This window comes from Myotis yumanensis, unplaced genomic scaffold (genome assembly GCF_028538775.1).
Source record: "Myotis yumanensis isolate MYYU_CA2020_CCGP unplaced genomic scaffold, mMyoYum1.0.hap1 SCAF_11, whole genome shotgun sequence".
Classification (NCBI taxonomy): Eukaryota; Metazoa; Chordata; class Mammalia; order Chiroptera; family Vespertilionidae; genus Myotis; species Myotis yumanensis.
The window spans coordinates 2810877-2831122 of NW_027223762.1; the positions used below are offsets into that span (position 1 = coordinate 2810877).

General features: G+C 56.5%; 1 protein-coding gene across 9 annotated transcripts in view; it reads left to right on the top strand.

Annotated features, from left to right (window-relative positions):
- Positions 1–20246, top strand: part of LPIN1 (lipin 1) — a 73159-nt gene that overhangs the window by 23606 nt on the left and 29307 nt on the right. For 3 of the 9 annotated variants that reach the window (XR_011473134.1, XM_070428688.1, XM_070428691.1), the window contains exons 3-7: positions 15190–15390; positions 16073–16168; positions 16997–17304; positions 17490–17618; positions 19977–20084. Coding sequence is in view for 8 of the 9 variants with exons in the window: in XM_070428688.1 (XP_070284789.1) it covers positions 15190–15390; positions 16073–16168; positions 16997–17304; positions 17490–17618; positions 19977–20084 (842 nt within the window). In the remaining variant the exon portion in view is untranslated. Of the gene's footprint in view, positions 1–2347; positions 2422–6723; positions 6804–14262; positions 14335–15189; positions 15391–16072; positions 16169–16996; positions 17305–17489; positions 17619–19976; positions 20085–20246 lie in introns of those variants that run through there. The other 6 variants (XM_070428695.1, XM_070428694.1, XM_070428696.1 and 3 more) reach the window with 6 other exon arrangements.

A 20246-nucleotide genomic window follows, 5' to 3' on the forward strand; every position in this document is an offset into this window, starting at 1 on the left:
GAGCGTGCCTGTCGACCCTGGGACTGGCACAGACGAGACAAGTGTTCGCTCTCAGGCAGGGCCTCGGGGAAACGCTGGGGAGGACGAGGGCCGTAGAGCTGCACTCGGACACACTGATCTCCACTGCACACCAAGGGCCGGAACTCCGGTTTTTGTGGGATTGGCCGTGATTACCCCTCGATTACTGCCCTGCCTGACCGTACTCTCCCCGAGGTGTGGTCTGCTCCCCAGAGGAGCCCTGAGGGCTCCACACAGGCCTGGCACAGGGCGGACACCCAGCAAACAGGATGCATGCAGGCGGGCGAGCGACTGAGCGCGGGATGGCTGGGGCTGCTCTCTGAGCGAGCGAGACTGTGTGACTCTTCCACTCTGCTCAGCGCCTGGCCACGGCTGGTCCGCGATGCTATCTAATTGATGTCTGTTGGGGTGATGGGGTGGGGTGGCCTCCCAGATCCAGTGCGGCCAACTGTCAGCCTCTCCCCTTTATCTCCCTTCGACTCCTTTCCCTCTTGGATGCCTGAGCCCTAATCTAGGATCCTCACCCTCATTTGGGGGTGGGCCCTCTGGGCTTGGGCTCCAGACATTCGCTCTCCCTGGTTTACCCTCCCCCTTCTTCTCCCCGTGGAACCAGGGGTCAGTCTTCCCCCAGGAGGCTTGCTTTGGTCAGCCGGCCCCCAGGCCTCCAGGGTTTCCAGGCTGCTCTGTCCCCTGGTTTCCATCGGGTTCTTGGGGCCCCAGCAAAGGAGTGTCCCTGCTGAAGTCACCTCCTCAGGGGCTCCAGCCAAGCCAAGGACTGGCCTTGGATCCGAGGAGGCCCCCTCCCTTCCTGGGAGCCCAGGCCACCCTGGGCCTCTGGGGGAGTGATTTACTCTTTTTTTTCCTCTTTATTGATTAAGGTATTACATACGTGTCCTTATCGCCCCATTGCCCCCCTCCCCACTCATGCCCTCACCCCCCTGCTCTTTACTCTTCTTTCTGGGGCACCCTTTCCACTCGGGCATTTACAGGGCTGACCACTGGTGCTGCCCCCAGAGCTGCCAGGAGACCCGTTCACTGCACAGCTACCTACACTGTTTCATGGCATGTCCCTCCCCCCCCACCCCCACCCCCCAGGTGCAGAGCCCTGTCTACTGTGTAGGCAGTTAATCTGGAAAACTTCAGAGCTCCCAGGTGGTAAATTATTGTCATTGGCTAAAAGGGGGCGGTTCCCAGCTAGAATAGGGCGGCTGCCATCACTCCGGTGGCCTTTCTGTGCAGCGGGGCTGTCATTGCCTAGCCCTCCGCACCCTCAGCAATGCGGTGCTCTCTGGGTGGCCCTCCCAGGAGGGCGGCTGGAGAGGGCTGAGCGGGCCTAACACTCAACCAATCTTTCTGGGGATCCCAATGTGTGAGGTTCTAGAATTTGAAAAATCGTTCAGGAGGTCAGCAATCGGCCACGTAACCTACCGAATGGCCTTTTCAGTCCTCAAGGTGGATGTGTGGGGTGAGTGTCTGCCCCCACTTTCCAGATGGTAAAACTGAGTCTGTAGAACCCAGGATGCTTGCCCGGGCCCTCCTCCTCCTTAACCAGCAGGAGCAAGTTTCTCTCCTCCCTGGTTCCTCCTCCTCTGCAGGTGGGGCTGAAAGCCCTGGATGCCTCTGCCTCCGCCTGGCTGCTCCCCTGGCTGAGTCACAGCTCAGACCACCTCTGACCACCTGGGGGCTGACAACACAGCAGGGCCCTCCCAGGGGGGCTCCAAACAAAGCGGGATCAGGAGAGAGAAGCAGTGATCTGCTGTTCCCCTTATCTATGCATTCATTGATTATTTGTGCCCTGACCAGGGATTGAACCTGCAACCTTGGTGTATGGGGACAAGGTTCTAACCAGCGGTTCTCAACCTGTGGGTCGCGACCCCCTTGTCGGTCGAACGACCCTTTCACAGGGGTCGCCTAAGACCATCCTGCATATCAGATATTTACATGACGATGCATCACAGTAGCAACATGACAGTGATGAAGTAGCAACGAAAATAATTTTATGGTTGGGTCACAACATGAGGAACTGTATTTAAAGGGCCAGAAGGTTGAGAACCACTGCATCAATTGAGCTACCCGGACCAGGGCAATATCTAGGCCTCTTACAATGGCCCACGGGCCCCTAAAGGTTGGGTCCCCGTTACCCCTCCAGCTACCCGCCAGGAAAGCTAAGGTAGGCGGTTGAAGGAGGGCTGGCGGACCGGCCTCCCTCCGAGGGGGGCTCTACCGCCTCGGGCGGGCGGGCTCTGAAAGCGACAGCCCGGCCCGTGCGTCGCGAGGCCCCCGGCGCTCACCCGCCCGCAGGCCCCGCCCCTCGCCCCGCCCCCTCCGCCCCGGGAGCCGCGCTGTCAGCGAGCGCGCCGGGCGGTGTTTGCATACAAAGGCGGCCACGCGCGGCCCCCCGCGGTGAGTAGCAGCCCTCGCGCCGCCGTGGGGCCCGGGCCGAGCCCCGCAGAGCCCCGCAGAGCCCCGCAGGCGGCGGTCGGGGGAGGGGCCGCAGCGGGGGCGGCGGGGACCGGGGTGCGCGGCCGGGCCAACCTGACGGACGCCCGCCGACCGCGCTCAGTCCCCGCGGCCTTTCGCGGGAGGTGGTTCCGGGAGGGAGGAGGCGGGGGGAGGCGGGGACAGCGGCCGCGGTTAGATGGACAGGTTCATCCTCGGGCCTGCAGGGCTGACCTTGAGCGGCTGGGCGGGCCGGCGGGGTGGGATGGGTGGGGGCGGGGCGCTCCGGGACCCGGGGATCCTGGCTCGGGGGGACCCTCGATGGCGGCAGGAGCGGTGGTTCCTTCTGTGCAGCGAGCGGCCCCTGCCCTCTGCCCGGGACTGTCATGCGAATGTGCCCCGGAGGGTTAAGATTCCTGCTGTGCAGTTGGGGAAACTGAGGCCGACACGCCCAAGGTCATGCAGCTGCCGGGCGGCGGCGAACCGGGCTGGAATCTGGGTCCTCGGGTGGCAGCGGTCCCCCGATTGCCAGGCCTCTGTGCACCCTCCCCGCAGCCTCGTGGGCGCTGGGCCTAGGGAGTCCCGGCAGGTGCCCCTGCAAATAGTCTTATTTGGGGGGAAGCCAGGCAGTGTGGGATGAAAAGTAGTGTTTTGCAAATCACTCTAGGGCCACAGCGCTGGCGTGTAGGTGGCTGGCAAAAGCAGATGTCAGCCCTGTTTTTGACCACGACACAGGGCACGTGAACGCCTACGGTGGGCAGCATTAAATCGGAGAGTTTTTAGCACCCAGGACAGTAAGGGTGTTTTGGGAAAGATGAGCTTGAAAAGGGTTTCTTTTATGTTATCGGGGTGTGTATGGCCGTGAAATTCACTGTTAACCTGTGCCCCATAATTCCGGTCCCAGGGATTAAAGTAAGCCCCGAGGAAAGTGCATAGTAATCCAGAAATAAACACACTTCTCCCCCCCAGAAATGTTGGAAGATATAGGGGTTTATGTTTTGGTTCCTTATTTTGTTAGCGCTTCACGTTTGCCAACATTTGTTTGATTAGCAAGCGTTTTTGTGTGTGGGTGTTTGTCTTGGAGCTTTTATTCCTGTTTACATGGGACCACGTGGCGCAGGCCTGGACAGAGCCCCGGATGGGACCTGAGGCCTGGGCTCCAGTCTAAGTTTGGCCTTAGCTGGCCGTGGGATCCTGGTCTCAGTTACAAAAAAACCCCCTCATCTATTCTAGAAAAGACCGGACTGCAGGGGCAAACCTGCTGGATGTCAGCGCACGGGGAGAACTCTGGGGGTTCAGGGGAGGGGCCGGAGGATCTCTTGGTTCTTCAGGCAGAAAGATGTCCCCTGTCCCGCCGGGAAGTTGGGTGGAGACGAATGGATGGGGCTCAGGCTGGCGAGGAGCAGGCTGCTTTCCCACCGCTGGTGGTCACCGCCACATCTGTCAGCCCGCTGACCGAGTTTTGTGATCCCTGCAACAACGTAGAATGTTTTTGCTGGTGCCGAACGCCGGGGCTTTCCAGAAACACAAGCTACAGGCTGTTGGCCCGGACTCAGGGCTCCCTGAGCCGTCTGCTCCTGCACGTGAGCTGACCACAGGCCCTGTGACCCAGACACACCTGTTTGCCAGCTGCTCCTGGGACAGGACAGTCCATGCACGCCGTGTGCCTGGTTTCCAGGAAGTCCCTGTCCTTTTGATGAAACCTTCCTCTGTATGCACGGGCCTCCCGAGGCACGCAGCATGGGTATACAAAAGGGACAAACCACACAGGTCATGGGGTCATGGGGCCCCCTCCCCCACAAGGTGCACTCCTGGGCAAGAGCATTTCCTGCCGCTAAGCTCGGCAAGCGGCGGAGCGCTGCCCAAGGCGGGGCTGCCTTCGGGCTTCGATTTTTTTGGACAAACAGTAATATATCCGCACCGTGTGGGAATAAAAGCGTACCCTCCTAATATTTCCGTATTCATTGGAGCCAGTAGTATTCTTTGCCCTGTCTTTTTGGGGAAGATGCACTTAAAATAGTTGGAGGGGCTTGATGGGGGAAAAAGGGGCACATATGTAATACTTTCAACAATAAAGATACAAAAAAAAAGTTGGTATGTGCAAAGTTCCGCCAGGCAGGAACTCAGTTCGAAGCCTAGCCTTTGCCTGGAGCCAGTTGTGACCACAGGATGAGCACCTGGCTGGCATTTGTGCAAGCCCCTGGGAGAGTACTTTATTTTCTTATACAGTCCTGGGAGGCTGGGCCATGGGAATGCCATCCCATTCTATAGATTCGAAGCTGAGAGGCTAGTATCTTGCTTGTGGTCACAGGTTAGTCTGCGGGGAGCTGGGACCTGAACACCAGCTGTCTGCATTCTTACCCCCGAGCTGTGTAGGCAGGACCCTGGACCGGCCAGCTGGTACTCAGCCCTCCAAGAATTCCTGGGTTGGAGTGGGTGAGCGGGTGCCATACCAAAGTCACAGAAGCAGGGCATTCTTTTTGACCGAGACACCAACTTGGGCAGAGGGCTCTGGCCAGTGTGTGAAGAGAGGAAGCAAGCCCGGAGCTCAGTTAGAGTCAAATAATGAACAGCAGAGGATTGGGACCGAGGTCTGGCCGCCCAGTAGTTGAGGTGCCTCCGTCACCCACCGACCAGGCCTTTTGTGCTCCTTGGCAGGGCCCTGCGGACACTCGTCACGTGGGGCTGTCAGATCGGAACATTGCAAAACGCTGGAGGAGCCGAGCGGGGGCCCATCTGACCTTTCTGACCCCCTTTACCCTCTGGCGTCTCAGTGGGTTCAGTGACGGGGAGACCTTCACACGGAGCGGGTCAGAGGGTTCTGTTCTCTGAGGTCCTTACGACTTAGTAATCCATGCACATGTAGAAAGCGACACTCAGAAACCAGAACCAGCATGGTGGAAAGGCACGCGATGAGAAGTGAGGCTCCCCTCCCCCAGGCCTGGTCCCAGGTGGGCCTGTGAACGACGCTTGCTTGGCATGGGAACCAGTCCAGGAGTTTCGTGTGCACATCAGGATATGAGTACATGTAATTCTTCACAAGGGGGTTCATGTTGTAAGTACTTGTGTCTCCCCCCCGCCCCCCAAACGTGTACCTTTTCATGTTAGTTCCTGGAGCTACCTCTCCATTTTTTAAAAACAGTCTCATAATATCCCATCCTACGGTGTGGCTGGTCCATAATTCACGTAACTGGAGTCCTGGAGATGTTGACGTTGTTCCTGCGTTTCCCTGTCACGGTCAGTGCCGTGACGTTGTCTGTATATGGCTCTTGCAGAACTGCTGGGGTGCACTAGGAGGTGCCGAGTGACAGCTGTTGCCCTGCCGCAACCCTCCCTCCCCCCTCACCTCAGTGCTCACCCTGTTTCTTACCCCACCAGCAGTGAGTGGTGGGTGTGCTTGCCCCATTTTCACCAACCCTGGGGGTTTCCGAAATGCATTGAATTTGGGCCACCTGCAAGGCCTTTGATTTGCATGCGTTAAATTATGAATAGGGTTGAATATCTTCCCATGTAGCATTGACCAGATGGGTTCCTTCCCTCTTTCCTTCCTTCCTCTCTGAACTCGTTTTTCATTTTGCCCATTTTTCTGTTGGGTGGGGCTGAGGCCATCCTAAACTGACCCTGCTGTTCTAGAGGGGCCGGTGTGGGTTATGAAAGCTGTGGCCGGAGCTTTGAGTTTGGGCATTCGTTCAAGAAGCCAGTGTTCCTTGGCAATTTGTGAACCCTGGAGGAGGATCCTGCCAATTTGGGGACAAAATGCTGATATTTTTCTGGTGTAACAACTAGGTGAGAAGTGGTGAGACCTCCATTGCCCAATCCTGACCGTGTAGGCGGCCCCGCCCTCCTGGGCCCTCGGGGATTGGGGTGGCTACCGCTTTGGTGCATCCGAGAGGTGCCGGCAGTTGTACTGATTGGCTTCAGCGTGGGGCGATCCCGCCCGCCGTGTGGGGACCCCGGCCGCTCTGTCTGCTCCCTGCAAGTCTGATTGTCTGGCGCCCACTCCTGCAGGGTGACAGGGCCCTCCGTCCTGACTCACTCACTCCGCACGCCTGCCACTACCTCCTTCCTGCAGGATCGCTGGGAGCGGCCGTCCCCTCCTGATCCCGAGCTGAGCTGGGATGAGCGGGAGTGCTGGCTTTGTCTGACCCGCTTCGTTCATTCAGGACTTTGGCGGGGCGACTCCAGGTCCCGCCGGCTTTGCTGTTGCGTCACTTCCGTCAGGAGGTCTTAGTCTGACCTGCAGGCTTTTTCAAAGCACCTCAAGCTTTTGTGGTGAATTTTCTGATTTTGGACGAGTGTCGCCAGAAGAACCCTGGCGAGCCAAGAAAGGGCCCGCATCCCGAAAGGTATGGCCGGCTTCGCGCTCTTGTTTAAGACGCCCCCGTGTGCGGCCGTGAACTCAGCGGGCGGAGCGGCTGATGGACCCACACAGTCCCAGTCCGCAGTCCCAGTCCGCGGCTGGCGGGAGGGAGTGGCCTGCCCCAGCTGTGCTGCCAGATGTGCTGCCAGGTGTGGGTTGAGAGCAGGTACCTTGACTTTCAGCCTGGTGTTCGTTCCCGTGCATCGCGCTGCATCTAAGTCATTCTTCCTGTTGTTGGGATGTAAACGTAATTTATCATCCTCACCGGCTGATAAACATCCAATAGGCAGCATAGACTTCCTTGTTGCCGTTCACATAAGCCACAAGAGGAAGAGAGGCTGTCTGTAAGCCAGTTTCATTTTCATGCAAGTCTTATTAGTCAGATCATGTTTGGCGTTTCGTAGAACACGCTTTTTAATGCTTTGGATGAAAACCAGCGTTGACGTCATAGCCGCGCAGGTGAGCGTGGTCCGGGCCAGTGCGGTGGTAGGGAGGTGTGTGTGCTTTTACTCCGGGTTCGTCAGACTCATTTGAACCCCAGACCTAGAGACCGACTGGAAGATGCTCAGAGAGCAGCCAGGGGTGGTGGCGTAGCCCGCACACATCCTCCTGGGGCTGGGCCGGGGGCTGGCCTCGCCCCCTTAGAGTGCTAGGGCCTGGGACAGCCACACTGCTCTCCTCCGAGGCCCCAGGACAACCCGGAGGGCGGAGGGTGAGCTATTTCTGGGCTGACTGGGGAGAACCCAGGGGAGCAGACTCATGCCCTTGAGGAGGAACCGTCCACTAAAAGCCAAAGGGCTTGAGTACCCCTGGGGACCGGCTGCTCACTCTCCCAAAACAAAGTCCTCAGCTTCCTAGGAAGGTTACAGGTGGACCTCGATACTCAGTTGTTCAGTTACTGAGCCAGTTTAGGGGTAAGACTTTCTGCTTCCAGGGACAGGAGTCAGTCTTACCTGGTGCCGAGCCCAGAGCCAGGCCCTGGCGAGCGCTCGCCTAACCTCTGCTGCGTGAGGGGAGGGGTGGGGATGGGCCAGCTGCCCGCCGGTCTCCAGAGGCCATTTCAGACACACGAGGTGGATGGGGATGAAAGGAGGAGGGCGGAGGTTTCAGCCCTGAGTGTTTAGACTTTCCCAGCAACACCTTTCTGCCCTTCCCTTCGTTAACACAAAAGTAACGAGCCCCCCCCCGCCCCCCCCCCCCCCCCGGCGCTGCAAGGTGCATGGGCTTCCCCTGGCTCGAGAGCTGGTGGCAGGACTCGGCCTTGTCAGCGTGCCCGACCCAAATGCCTGCCTCCCCTGCCTGTGCCACCTGGAGAGGGCAGGGGCAGGCTGTCCGCTGCTGCCAGCTCAGGCACCTCCGAGCACGCCGACACCTCAGGGAAAGGAAACGCAGCCGTGGAAATGTGTGCAGTGGGTCATTTTGTCCTGGTCACTGGGAGTCAGTGTATTTCCATGTACGGAACATGTGCTCTGCTCTCCTGCATGGTCTGACTGAGTGTGTGTGTGTGGGCAGCCACGTGTGTAGTGCGGACTGGGAAGTCACCCGGGAGGTTTGCAGGCTGGCCGCGGTCCGGGGCGCAGGCTCACCTGCATTGGAAAGCTGCTTGCACCTCTCACCTGCTTTGGGCCCTGAGCGAGTTACATAACCTAAAGCTCGGGTTCCCGCTCTGCCAACGGGAACACTATACCCCTCGCGTCACCGTGATAGACAGTGAACGGTATGACCTCGCTATTCTCATCGCCTGGGCAGTGTGCGATCCTCACGGCTGTGACAGTGGACAGTGGGTTTAAAGGTTTAAAGGTATCTCGCTGGTTCCTGGCTGACATGATCTCGGCCTGGTGCTGCTGCTAAACTCAGGGGCTGTTGGCACGTTTCCCCGATGAGCTCATTTAACCACAGGCTGGGCCGGGACAGTCAGGCCACCGGTGGCTCTGCACCCAGGTGTGCAGTCCTGCCGCGGATAACAGGAAACAGCAGGCCTCGCGGGGGCAGAGGTGGAGTTGGTTTCCAGTCCAGGAGCTCCCGGCTGCCTTAAACCCAGGCCCCACATGTCCCGTAAGCACCTGCTGTGAGGGAGGTGGCACGGAGTGCGTGTCTCTGAGCACCGGCCGTGGATTTGCGGCAGAGCTCTCCAGGAAGCGATGCTTGTTCTGAGGACACGTGCAGACTCTTTGACCGCAGACTGAGCAGAGGAGGGTGTTCCCACCCCGGTCCTCGTGGGGAGCGTTTTGAATGTACCTTTAAGGGCCCTGAGGAGGGACGGCTGATGGAACACTCGTGAGAATAGCCCGTCAGAGCCACGGCTGAGCCAGACTTCCTAGTCACGTGGCGAGGCAGTGACAGTCCCGTGGCCCCAGCTTTCCTGGGCAGAGACCCATCCAGTCCCCCCTCTGCAGGGAGGTCGGGTGAGTGCCGGCCCCCCGTGGCGGGGAGACCACCCCCAGGCCTCCGCCGGCCCCACAGTGGGTGCAGTCCCTGCTCTTCCGGCTCTTATCCGTTACCTGCCACGGCCTGTTGTTGGCAAGGGGCCTGTGAGCCTCTAATTTAAACTGCGTTTGGGGGCGTTGTCTTGACGAGTTTCAATGGAGAGACTATACTTTCTTAATTTATTCTAATTTTTAAATTCTAGCACTTTCCCCCCCCATATCCAGACTTGCCTAACTACTTCGGAGGTGGAGGGTGTGCCTCAGTATCTGTACATCCTGTACTCCATTCTCCCATCCCCGCCCCCCATACCATCCCTTCCCTCCCTTACCCCCCACTCCCTGGGCTCTTGCTTGGGTTGAAGGCTTGATTTCTTTTTTTTTTTTTTTATAATATATTTTTATTGATTTCAGAGAGGGAGAAGAAGAGAGAGACAGAAATACCAATGATGAGAGAGAATCATTGATCAGGTGCCTTCTGCACACCCCACACTGGGGACTGAGCCCGCAACCAGTCCTGTGCCCTGACCTTGAATCGAACTATGAGCTCCTGGTTCATAGATTGATGCTCAAGCACTGAGCCCTGCCGGCTGGTGTCTTGACGTCGTTATGACCAGGCCCTAGAACAGTGATGGTGAACCTATGACACGCGTGTCAGAGGTGACACGCGAACTCATTTTTTTGGTTGATTTTTCTTTGTTAAATGGCATTTAAATATATAAAATAAATATCAAAAATATAAGTCTTTGTTTTACTATGGTTGCAAATATCAAAAAATTTCTATATGTGACACGGCACCAGAGTTAAGTTAGGGTTTTTCAAAATGCTGACAAGCCGAGCTTAAAAGGTTCGCCATCACTGCCCTAGAGCCATAAGCTTGGAGCCCAGCACATACTTGAACCCCCTCTCTAACCACGACGTTAGGTGGTGGCTTAGACTCCGACCACAGCTGGTCTCCTGTTGTGCCGTCCACGCCGGCTCCGGACGGCCTCTCGGTGGTTCTGGCTTTCTCACCACCTGTGACCATCGTGCAGCACTGGGTGCCCCGTGGACAGTCTGAGTGTTCGTTGTCATTTAGACCCGGATGCCCACCCTCTCTTTGCCTCAAGCCACACAGGGGGCCTTTCTTACCCGAGCCTCGCCCATTGGTACCAGTGTTAGCCAGTGAGATGGGGCAGCCGTGCCAAGGGGAGCAGCGTGGACTAGGGCTCCAGCCTGGCTCCAGTCCCCGCTCTGCCCGTTCCTGGCTGGGCTACTTCCTCCGAATGAACGTCACACAAAGTTGGCACCCAGGTTCCTGTGACACACGAGGTGGCGCTGCTGGTCCTGACCGTCGCGCAGGGTTGCCCCGGTTCGTGTCCCCTCCCAGGAGCTCCCGGAGCGAAGGGCTTGCACACTGGGAAGTGCTCTGCAGACGGAGTGGGGGGTCCACGCATCTTCTTCCCGGGACCCGGTTGGCGATAGTCAAGGGTGTGGAGCACCGTGGGATGGGTGCTGGGGCGGTGCCTTCGCATACGGTTTCCTCTCCTAGTTGGTAGGCCTGCTGGTTTTCCTGGCCCACTGCCGTCTTTCCCGGAATCGCCTGCAGTGATCACCCCGGGAGTGGCCGGCTGGGTGTCAGGGAGAGGCAGGCAAACATTTAACACGTTAAGCGCCTGTTTTGTCTTCCGGACGGAGGGTATCGTGTCAGTCACCAGTGAGTGACCGGGCGCTTAACGTGTTAAATCTTCAGGCAGCGGATTTGTTTTCTCCTGGAGCCGGCAAGCCTCGCGGTTCAGGGTGTCCTTTCAAAGCCGAAGCAAAGGTTAGCCGCTGTGGAAACTCGGTGCATTGGGTAATCTGCTTTCAGGAGTCTCCGCTTGCTCCCAGTGGCCTCCTCATCGCGCTCTGTCGCCACCGCAGGCCTCATTAGCGCCGGAGAGGCCGTGGGTCCTGCAGAAGCGGGGGCCTCCCCAGCACAGAGCCACACCCCCCCGCTGCACGCTCCCTCCTGCTCCGCCTCAGCGTCACCTCAGCACGGACCCTTCCCCGAGCCTGGCCTCCATGCTGGGCATGATGCTGGGCATGCATTTGTTGTCACTGTGCTAGAGGAGGAGGGAGGCAGCTCTGACCCTGCATCCTCCGTTTCTATGGTAACAATCAAAACCAGCCATTTTCAACCCGTGTGCTGCGAGGATTTTTTAAAACTCGCCATACCTGACTATTTAGTCAGGGGCACTGACCTCTTTCCCCTTAGGTTGTGAAATAAAAAAAATGACACCAGCCAGCACAACAATAGCTGTCCGGCGTAAGTGCCCTGCCTCGAACCATAAGGTACAGGTCATATAGCAGAGTTACATTTTATCAGTCATGTTGCAGCATCAGGTTGCATCTGGTTGGTTAATTATTGGTACCAGAGATCCTTACATACAAGTATAGGCACTTGATTTTTTAAAAAGTCACTTTGGAGCAAAAAGATAGATAATTACAATTATTTTTATTTTTTTGTAAATCAGTCAAAATTATACCTTTTTTTGGCCAGCATTTTAGTCGTTGGTTTATGTGCCAGGACATAGAGAGGTTGGAAATTGTTGTTCTGAACCAATAAAGCACGTCCCCGTTGGGAAGACAGTCACCATAGAGATTAATTCAGTCCTGCCAGAGGCACCTAGTTTAACAGACAAAAGAAGTAAGATTAGACTCCCGTCTTTCGAATGTTGAAGGATCTAGATCAGTGGTTCTCAACCTGTGGGTCGTGACCCCTTTGGGGGTCGAACGACCCTTTTGCAGGGGTCGCCTAAGACCATCGGAAAACACATATATAATTACATATTGTTTTTGTGATGAATCACTATGCTTTAATTATGTTCAATTTGTAACAATGAAATTGGGGGTCACCACAACATGAGGAACTGCATTAAAGGGTCGTGGCATTAGGAAGGTTGAGAACCACTGATCTAGACAAAGGACGCATGGAAATAGTTAGAGAAAACGTGGCAGCTGTGACCCCAGACATCTCCCGGGCCCCTGGGGTGGGCGGCCGGAGAGGAGCCAGCCTCCCGCCCTCCGAGAGAGACCAGCGAGGTGGACGAGGTCCGTCCAACCACTTGATAAACTGACAGCTCCCGTCTATCCAGCTGCTGCCCTGGCTGGGCGGTGAGGTCATGCACTGACCCGGGGGGCAGGGGGAGGTTGGCCGCAGGTGAGGAGGGACATGGAGGAGGCAGCGGGAGTCCGGATGAAGGAGAGAGCCCCTTGGGTCGTAGAGAGAAGAGAGGAGAACAGAACGCAGAGGCGGGAAGGGTGGTTCTGAGAGCTGTGTTCAGTGGGCGATGTTTGCGTTCATGTTGACCCTGGCTGAGGTGGGGTCTCACCGCCGGGTCCCGGGCTGCAGCCTGCCCAGAGAAGAGGAAGGTGGTGGCACATCCTGGGTGGCACCACGTCACCATATAAAATGGAGAAACGGTTATTTCCCAGGCAGCGTGCCCCCAATAACGTTACAGTCGGGAGAACGAGAAAGGAGTAGAATTCACTTTTACCCACTTGTATAGTAAGTGAGCAGAACTACTGGTTCCTGGATTGACGATTAAGGGGCTTGGCCTCAAAGAATCCAGATTCCCATATGTACTTTTAATAGTTGACTCCTTTTGGTAAGATTTCTTTTTTAAAAAAATATAATGGGCTCTTTTTGAGTTGAACACACTCTTTCTTATTAAAGTGGTAGGCGGACTCGCATGTGGAAATACGCTTTGGGTTTTTATTCCTGCCGTGACATCGATTTGGGTCTGATGTAAGTGCGGTCGTCGTTTTTAACTGACGGAAGACTATCTGGAAAAGTGGGGTTCGGAGGGAGGCAGTAGCCCCAGACACGTAGTATTTTCCAGGTCAAGCTCGGAAATGCCATGTAAGGAAAGGTCTCGTGTGTCCGTGCTCCTGCCTCTGAGAGTCCCTCTGACACCCACACCACGCCTCGGGGAACCCCCGCTCGTCTGGAGGGTTTGCGAGGTTCGGCTCAGCTCTCCCAAGAAACCCTGTGAACCCGGGTATGGAGTCCGGGTTTGGGGGTAAACGCCCTGCCAGGCACAGCAGCTCTTGCCAGAATTTGAGATGAAAATCCACGGATGGGAAGTGATTTGGAGTGGGGGAGGGGAGGGGCACGCCTCGGAGCTGTTCACCAGGAAACTTAAGCATTTCATTTTGTTCGCTACAGGTTTCCCATTGTTACGCTTTTTTCTTTAAAAGCATGTTTTTATTGATTTTTAGAGAGAGAGGGAAGGAGAGGGGGAGAGAGAGAGAGAAACGTTGATGAGAGAGATCATCAACACCCATCAGCTGCCCCCTGCACGCCCCCTGCTGGGGGCCAAGCCCACAACCCCTGCCGGGGAATCGAACCCGAGACCTCCTGGTGCGCAGGTCCAGGCTCAACCACTAGGTCACACAGGCCGGGCACAGTATGTTGCTCTTGAAGCTTTTAAGGTACTTTCTTCTTCAACACAAATATTGCCCTCAAGCCTGGTCACGCGTCCCCGTGAACCTGGCAGTGATGCGGTGAGCGCAGAGTCCCTGTCTGGTTCCGTATCTCCAGGTAAATCAAGTCAGCGACTTTCTGAGCCTGTTCCTTCAAAGGGAACCGAGGCGGCGGAACTCGGGAACTGGCGTCCCGCGGGTCTGCTCCTGGCTCTTTCAGTGTCTCCTTTGTTTAGAAGACATCCTGGAAGGGTGGATGAAGGAGAGCTGGTCGCCCCCCAGCTGGCCCCCCGCTGGCCTGCACCCCTCAGCCAAGCCCCAGCTCCAGGGAACCTGGGCCCACCTGATCTTCCAAATACATTTTTTAACCAAATCATAGTCACCTTCCCAAAATGAGTTCTTGGCGAATACAGTTTTCTTCCTCATCCCCTTACATTTTGTTTAAATGGTAGTGACATATACATAACATTACATTTATTATCTTAACCATTTAAACCTGCCCAGTTCAGTTCACTGAATACCAGTACATTCACGCCGCGGCAGCCCTCACGCCATCCAGGCCCAGCTGTTTCTCATTGTTTCTCGTCTCGTGGGAAGAAGCTGTGTCCCCACGAAACTCCAACTCTCCTCCCCGCTCCCCTCGGCCCGGTAACCACTGCTCTTCTTTCCGTTCCTCTGAGCCTGTCTGCTCCCGCTGCCTCCCACACGAGCTCATGCAGTGTCTCCCTTTTGTCCTCAGCATCGTGTCCTCAAGGGCCACCCCTTGGTTAGCATGTGCCAGGATCCCCCATCTTTTGAAGGCGGAGTGAGAATCCATTGTGTGTTTAGACCACATTTGTCCATTCTCTCATCATCGGACATGTGGCGCGTCCCCGCCGTGTGGCTACTGGGAGTCCTGTGGCTGTGAGCATGGGGGTGCAGATCTCTCTCTGAGACCTTGCTGTCAGCTCCTGTGGACATACACCCAGAGGTGGAATGGCCAGACGGTATGGCAGCTCTTGGTTTAATTTCTGGAGAATCAGCACCCTGTGCTGTATTGTGGCTGCACCGTTTCGCCTTCCCATCGACAGTGTGTGTGTGGACTCCAGTTTCTCCACATCCTCACCAATGCTTGCTTTTCCCTGCTTTTTAGATAGTGGCCATCCCAGTAGGTGGGGGATAGTAGTATCTCCCTTTAAAAAATTCTCAGTGCCCAGCTAAGGCCGCCCCGGGGGTAGAGGCTGAGGATGGGGGTATTGCCGGGTGGGGCCATGACCCTGCCGTTTGTTAAGAATTATGGGACAGGTTCTCTGCTTCTCCATGGGGGGTATTTCCAGAGGCCTCCTGGGGTCTCCGGGGAGGAGGATGGCAGGTGACAGGGTAGGCGTGGAGCCCATTCCAGGGAATAGGAAACAAAATGATGCTGGCAGGGCGCCAGGTTGGACGCGAAGTCCATGGTTTGACAGGCTGTAGGTACTGGCCTCCCCTGAATGAACGTTGTGTTTGTGTGTCTCTGTTTTCCAGGCTCAGACCATGAATTACGTGGGGCAGTTGGCGGGCCAGGTGTTTGTCACCGTGAAGGAGCTATACAAGGGCCTGAACCCCGCCACCCTGTCCGGATGCATCGACATCATCGTTGTCCGCCAGCCCAACGGGAGCCTGCAGTGCTCCCCGTTCCACGTCCGCTTCGGCAAGATGGGGGTGCTGCGCTCCCGAGAGAAAGTGGTGAGAGCAGGGGCCCCGGGACCCCGTTCTGTGGCTTCCCATCTCCGGAGCTTGTCATACGCCCAGATTTTTAGCTCTCCGTTGGGTAGGGCTGTTCACTGAGTAGACGGTGAACTCAGGTGGTTCTGGTTACGATGGCTGTGTGGACGACTCCAGAACTCAGTGGCAGAAACCAGCTGTTTATTCAGCTCCTGGGTTCTGTGGTCAGGGATTCGGACAGCAGGGCTGACTGTCTGCCGCCGCCATCCAGGGCTCAGCTGGAGGCTCCAGGCCGGGGCTGGAGCCCTCTGGAGACGCGTCACTCACATGACGGTGGCTCTTGGCTGTTGGCCCCTCCATGTGGTCTGGGCGTCCTCAGCACATGGTGGCTGGCGAGCAGGGGCGGGGGGGGGGGGGGGAGAAAGAGAGAGAGAGAGAGAGAGCCAGCCCAGTGGACGCCCTCTTTTCCTCTGACCCAGCCTCTGAAGTCACATACGCAAGCCCGCCTGGGCTCCGGTGGTGGCGGTGTGGGGCGGGTGCAGACTGCATTTCCGGGTGGGGAAGAGCAGGCAGGACCAGGCTCACCGACTGCGACCTGGAACTGTGAGCTCTCTGTGGCGTGTGTGCGATTCAAGTGCACGCGTGTGGAGGCGTGGTCGGGGAAGTATGTTTCCTGATGTGGAGACGTGCGTTTTTCTTCCAGGTTGACATAGAAATCAACGGGGAATCTGTGGATTTACACATGAAGCTGGGAGATAACGGAGAAGCCTTTTTTGTTCAAGAGACCGATAACGATCAGGTAAGGAAGGCTGGGGGTCAGGACCACTTCCAACTCCGTGCAGGAGACAGCGGAGTGTGGGTGGAGCACGCTGCCGGCTCCCGACGGAGCGGACGGTGGCAGCAGAGGAAGCAGGCGCTGTCTGTCCTGGCATCTGAGCCAGACGGGCTGCTGTGTGCTGAGTCCACAAGACTCGGGCTCACCGTTTCCAGGGGGACAGAGGAACCCAGTCTCCTGGCCTGAACCCTGGTCCATAGCATACAGATTGTACTGCTGTCAAACGCAGATGGCCGAGTGGTCGATTTTTGTCTAGTGAGTGACCAGATTGCTTGTATTTTTATGATTTTATTTTATTATTATTTTTTAAAATTCTCACCTGAGGATATTTTTCCATTGATTTTTAGAGAGAGTGGAAGAGAGAGGGAAAGAGACAGAAATATCGATGTGAGAGGAACACATTGATTGGTTGCCTCCTGCCCGCGCCCTGACCAGGGCCCAGTCTGTAGAAGAGCCTGCAACTAAGGTACGTGCCCTGGACCGGAATTGAACCCGGGACACTTCGGTCCGAAGGCTGACACTCTATCCACTGAGCTGAACCGGCTAGGGCTATTTTTATTATTTTAAAATGTCTAACAGCGTTGTTGAGATAATTCTCATACCATACAGTTTAGCCATTTCAAGTGCTCAATTCCGTGTTTTTTAGTGTTTTCACCGATGTGTGCCCGTGATACCGGGCAGCCACACTCTTAGGTCACCGGGACGTTGTCACATGGGCGCCCCTCTGGCTCGATCCTGTCCCTGAGGCCCGAGTGCACGAGCCTCGTCGTAAACAAGACTTTCTGTCCTCAGGAAGTGATCCCCACGCACCTGGCCACCTCCCCCATCCTGTCGGACGGGGCCTCGCGCATGGAGTGCCAGCTGAAGAGGAACTCCGTGGACCGGGCGCGGAGCCTGGACCCCGGCGCGGTGGCCCCAGGCCTGCCTCCCGGCGAGACCCCCTCCAGCGGCTCCCTGGTGAAGAAGAGACGGAAGAGGAGGAGGAAGTCCCAGCTGGACAGCCTGAAGAGGGACGACAGCTCCAACACGTCGGAAGACGAAGACATGTTCCCCATCGAGATGAGCTCCGACGAGGAGCGGGATGCGATGGACAGCAGCAGGTAAGCGTCGGTCCGAGGGGGCAGGGCCCCTGGAGACCCGGGTGACGTGATTTTCAAACATGATTCTTACAATCCCCCCACCCCGCCCTGTGGATGCATTGAAAAACGGACTCTTGCCTTTGTTGTGATTCTGTCGCTTTTAATGTTTGACTTAAATCTCCCTCTTTTTTTTTTTTTTCTTTAAGCAGAACTCTTTCTAACGACATACCTCCATTCCAAGAAGATGTTCCCAAGGAAAACGTGCCCCCAGTCATGCCTTATTCTCAGTCATCATCGTACCCTAGTTCCGATAGAGAGTGGTCACCCAACGCCAGGTAAGCTGCCGTGTGCGTGTGCGCGCGTGTACGTGTGTGTGTGTGTGTGTGGGTGTGGGTGTGGGTGCGCTCACCTGTCCTGGCCCAGAGGATTTGAAGTCAGCTGGGAGGCATGTTCCATAGAATAGAAACATAAACAAAAGTGAAATGCGTTAGGACAGAAGAAGATGCAGGTAGAGTAGGAAGTACAGAGGGGGATTAGCAACATGTGCCGGCCCCGCCTCAGAGCTGAAATGCAAATACAGCGCTTAGCTCCCTGGGGTGGCGTGGAAAGGAGAAGCACTGGTTAAGGGTCACAACGCCAGTGGTCACGGAGGACACAGGCGACAGCCTTCCTTGATCCTTGTCTCCGAAGTAAGATTCAAGCAGCGAGGCTGCTTCAGGGGCCACTGAGGCCACTCGGACGATCGCTTCTCCCTTCCCCCCGAGCTCTGTCACTCTGCTGAGTTCAAGGGTGTTTATTTCCTGGAAATGAGCCCTCACGTCGGCTAAACTTCTGGTGTGGGCAGTTTTCAGAGAACAGGGGAGGGGCTCATGCAGCTGCAGCAGGGGCCACGGCACACACACAGCTACCCAGGACCCCGGCATTAAAATCTCACTGCCCAGGGAGCACTGTTAGGGGAAAACAGCCAGATGCTCCAGGGGCGGTGATAGTGAGAAAGAGGCGGAGAAATGGCCATCTCAGTGATAGGGCAGGACAACGGGGTTATTCTTATTCTTTCCTTTTTTTAGAGAGAGAAAGGGAGAGGGAGTGAGGGAGGGAAACATCGATGTGAGAGCGAGACATCGATCAGCTGCCTCCTGCACCCCCTGACCGGAATCGAACTGGCTGCCTTTTAGGTTCACAGGATGACACCCACCCACCCCGCCCCCCGGGCCGGGCTATTCTCACGCTTCATGTGAGACTTACCTCTGGTTGACAGCGGTTGTGGGGGCCCCTGGAGCTGCAGAGCTTCCTGCCTAAGCCTGTTTCCTGCTCACCAGGCCTGGTTTCACTTTCACCCGTGTGATGCGTGCGTGACGCAGCACAGTGAGCCAGGTGGGTGGGTGGGGGGCGGGGTGCTGAGCTGCAGGTCGGGGAAAACAGGCCGCATCCTGGTGTCCAGGCGGGACTGGGACGATGAGTGTCAGTCAGCCGGCAGCCAGGGTGGGGCTGGGGGCTGGGCAGTCCCCTCACTGAGGTCTGTCTGTCTGTCCTGCCCAACAGCAACATCGTGCTAGCTACAGACGTAAATTAAAATGTTGTGGCAGCCATCCTGGAAAAGTGAAAAGACACTGAGGAAGTGAACTTGGATGATGTATTTCATCTGACCCCGTGTATCCAAAATATCATTCAGGTAGTCAGTTTTTAAAAACATTATTAGTGGGCCGGCCGACATGGCTCAGTGGTTGAGCTTTGACCTGGGAACCAGGAGGCCACAGTTCGATTCCCGGTCAGGGCACACACCCGGGTTATGGGCTCGATCCCCAGTGTGGGGGTGCAGGAGGCAGCTCTCATCATTGATGTTTCTCTCGCTCCCTCTCCCTCTCCCTTCCTCTCTGAAATCAATAAAATACATTTAAAACCAGTGTTCATGAGCTATTTCACATTCCATGTGTGTGGTAGGTCTTTGAAGTCGGTGTGTCTCTCACATGGACGCACTTGCCCGTTTGGACTGGTCACCTTTCCCGTGCCCAGCCGTCACCGGCAGCCAGTGGCTCTCCTGTCGGACAATGAGGCGGGTCCCATCCCGGAACCTCGGACATTCTCTCCTGGGGTCCCTGGAGATAACCCCCCGGAGGGGAACACAGGACTGAGGAGGGAAATGGGGGGTGTTTGGACGCCAGTGGGTGGAAAACATGTTCACTCTTTATTAAGCTAAGAATTTAGGTGTTTCAGACACAACCCTGCAGAGGTTTTCTCTTTCCTGTTTTCCTCTTCGAGTCCGGGGTGACGACTGTGTCAGCTTATGAGGGTCCGACCACTGTCCGATGCAGTGACCAGCTAGGATGAGCGGGCACACTTCCATTCATGGCATCATGTGTGTTCCTTAAGGGGACAGCTGGCTGCACACACAGTCAGACCACACTCCCCAGAGCTGGGAGGAAGCCCTGCGCTCTGAGCCGCGGAGGGCAGTCCTTCATGGGCACGTGGATGCGACAGAAAGGGAGCTGGGCCTCGGGCAGCTTCCTGTTTTTGCGGTTAAGAGAGTTCATGTTGACGGCGATGTCAACAGAACTGCTCGGCTGCGGTCAGGGGCCTGGGAGGATCGTCCCTTACAGTGTCACCCCGGTCGGCGGTCCTGGGACGGGTAGGAAATCTGGTTTCACTTCATTGACCTGTGACCTTTTTTCTCTTCACGTGCATCCGGCATCCAGCAGCCTGATAGATTGCAAAAGGACGCCCCCTCACGTGGCCGTGGCGGCCGAGGGCCTGCTCTCTAGCTCTTGCCCTCCACAGTCGTCCGTCCTGCACGCTCTGGAAAGGTAGCGGGCCCTGCCCCATGGGGTGACTTCCTAACCAGCTCTTCACTGACTCCTCCACGTCTCCTAACCGCTAACCACAGTCACTTATGCAGAGAAACGTGTAGATTCTCTGAAGCGAACGTTTATATCTAACTCTTACTGATCTCTTCTACCGACTAACCA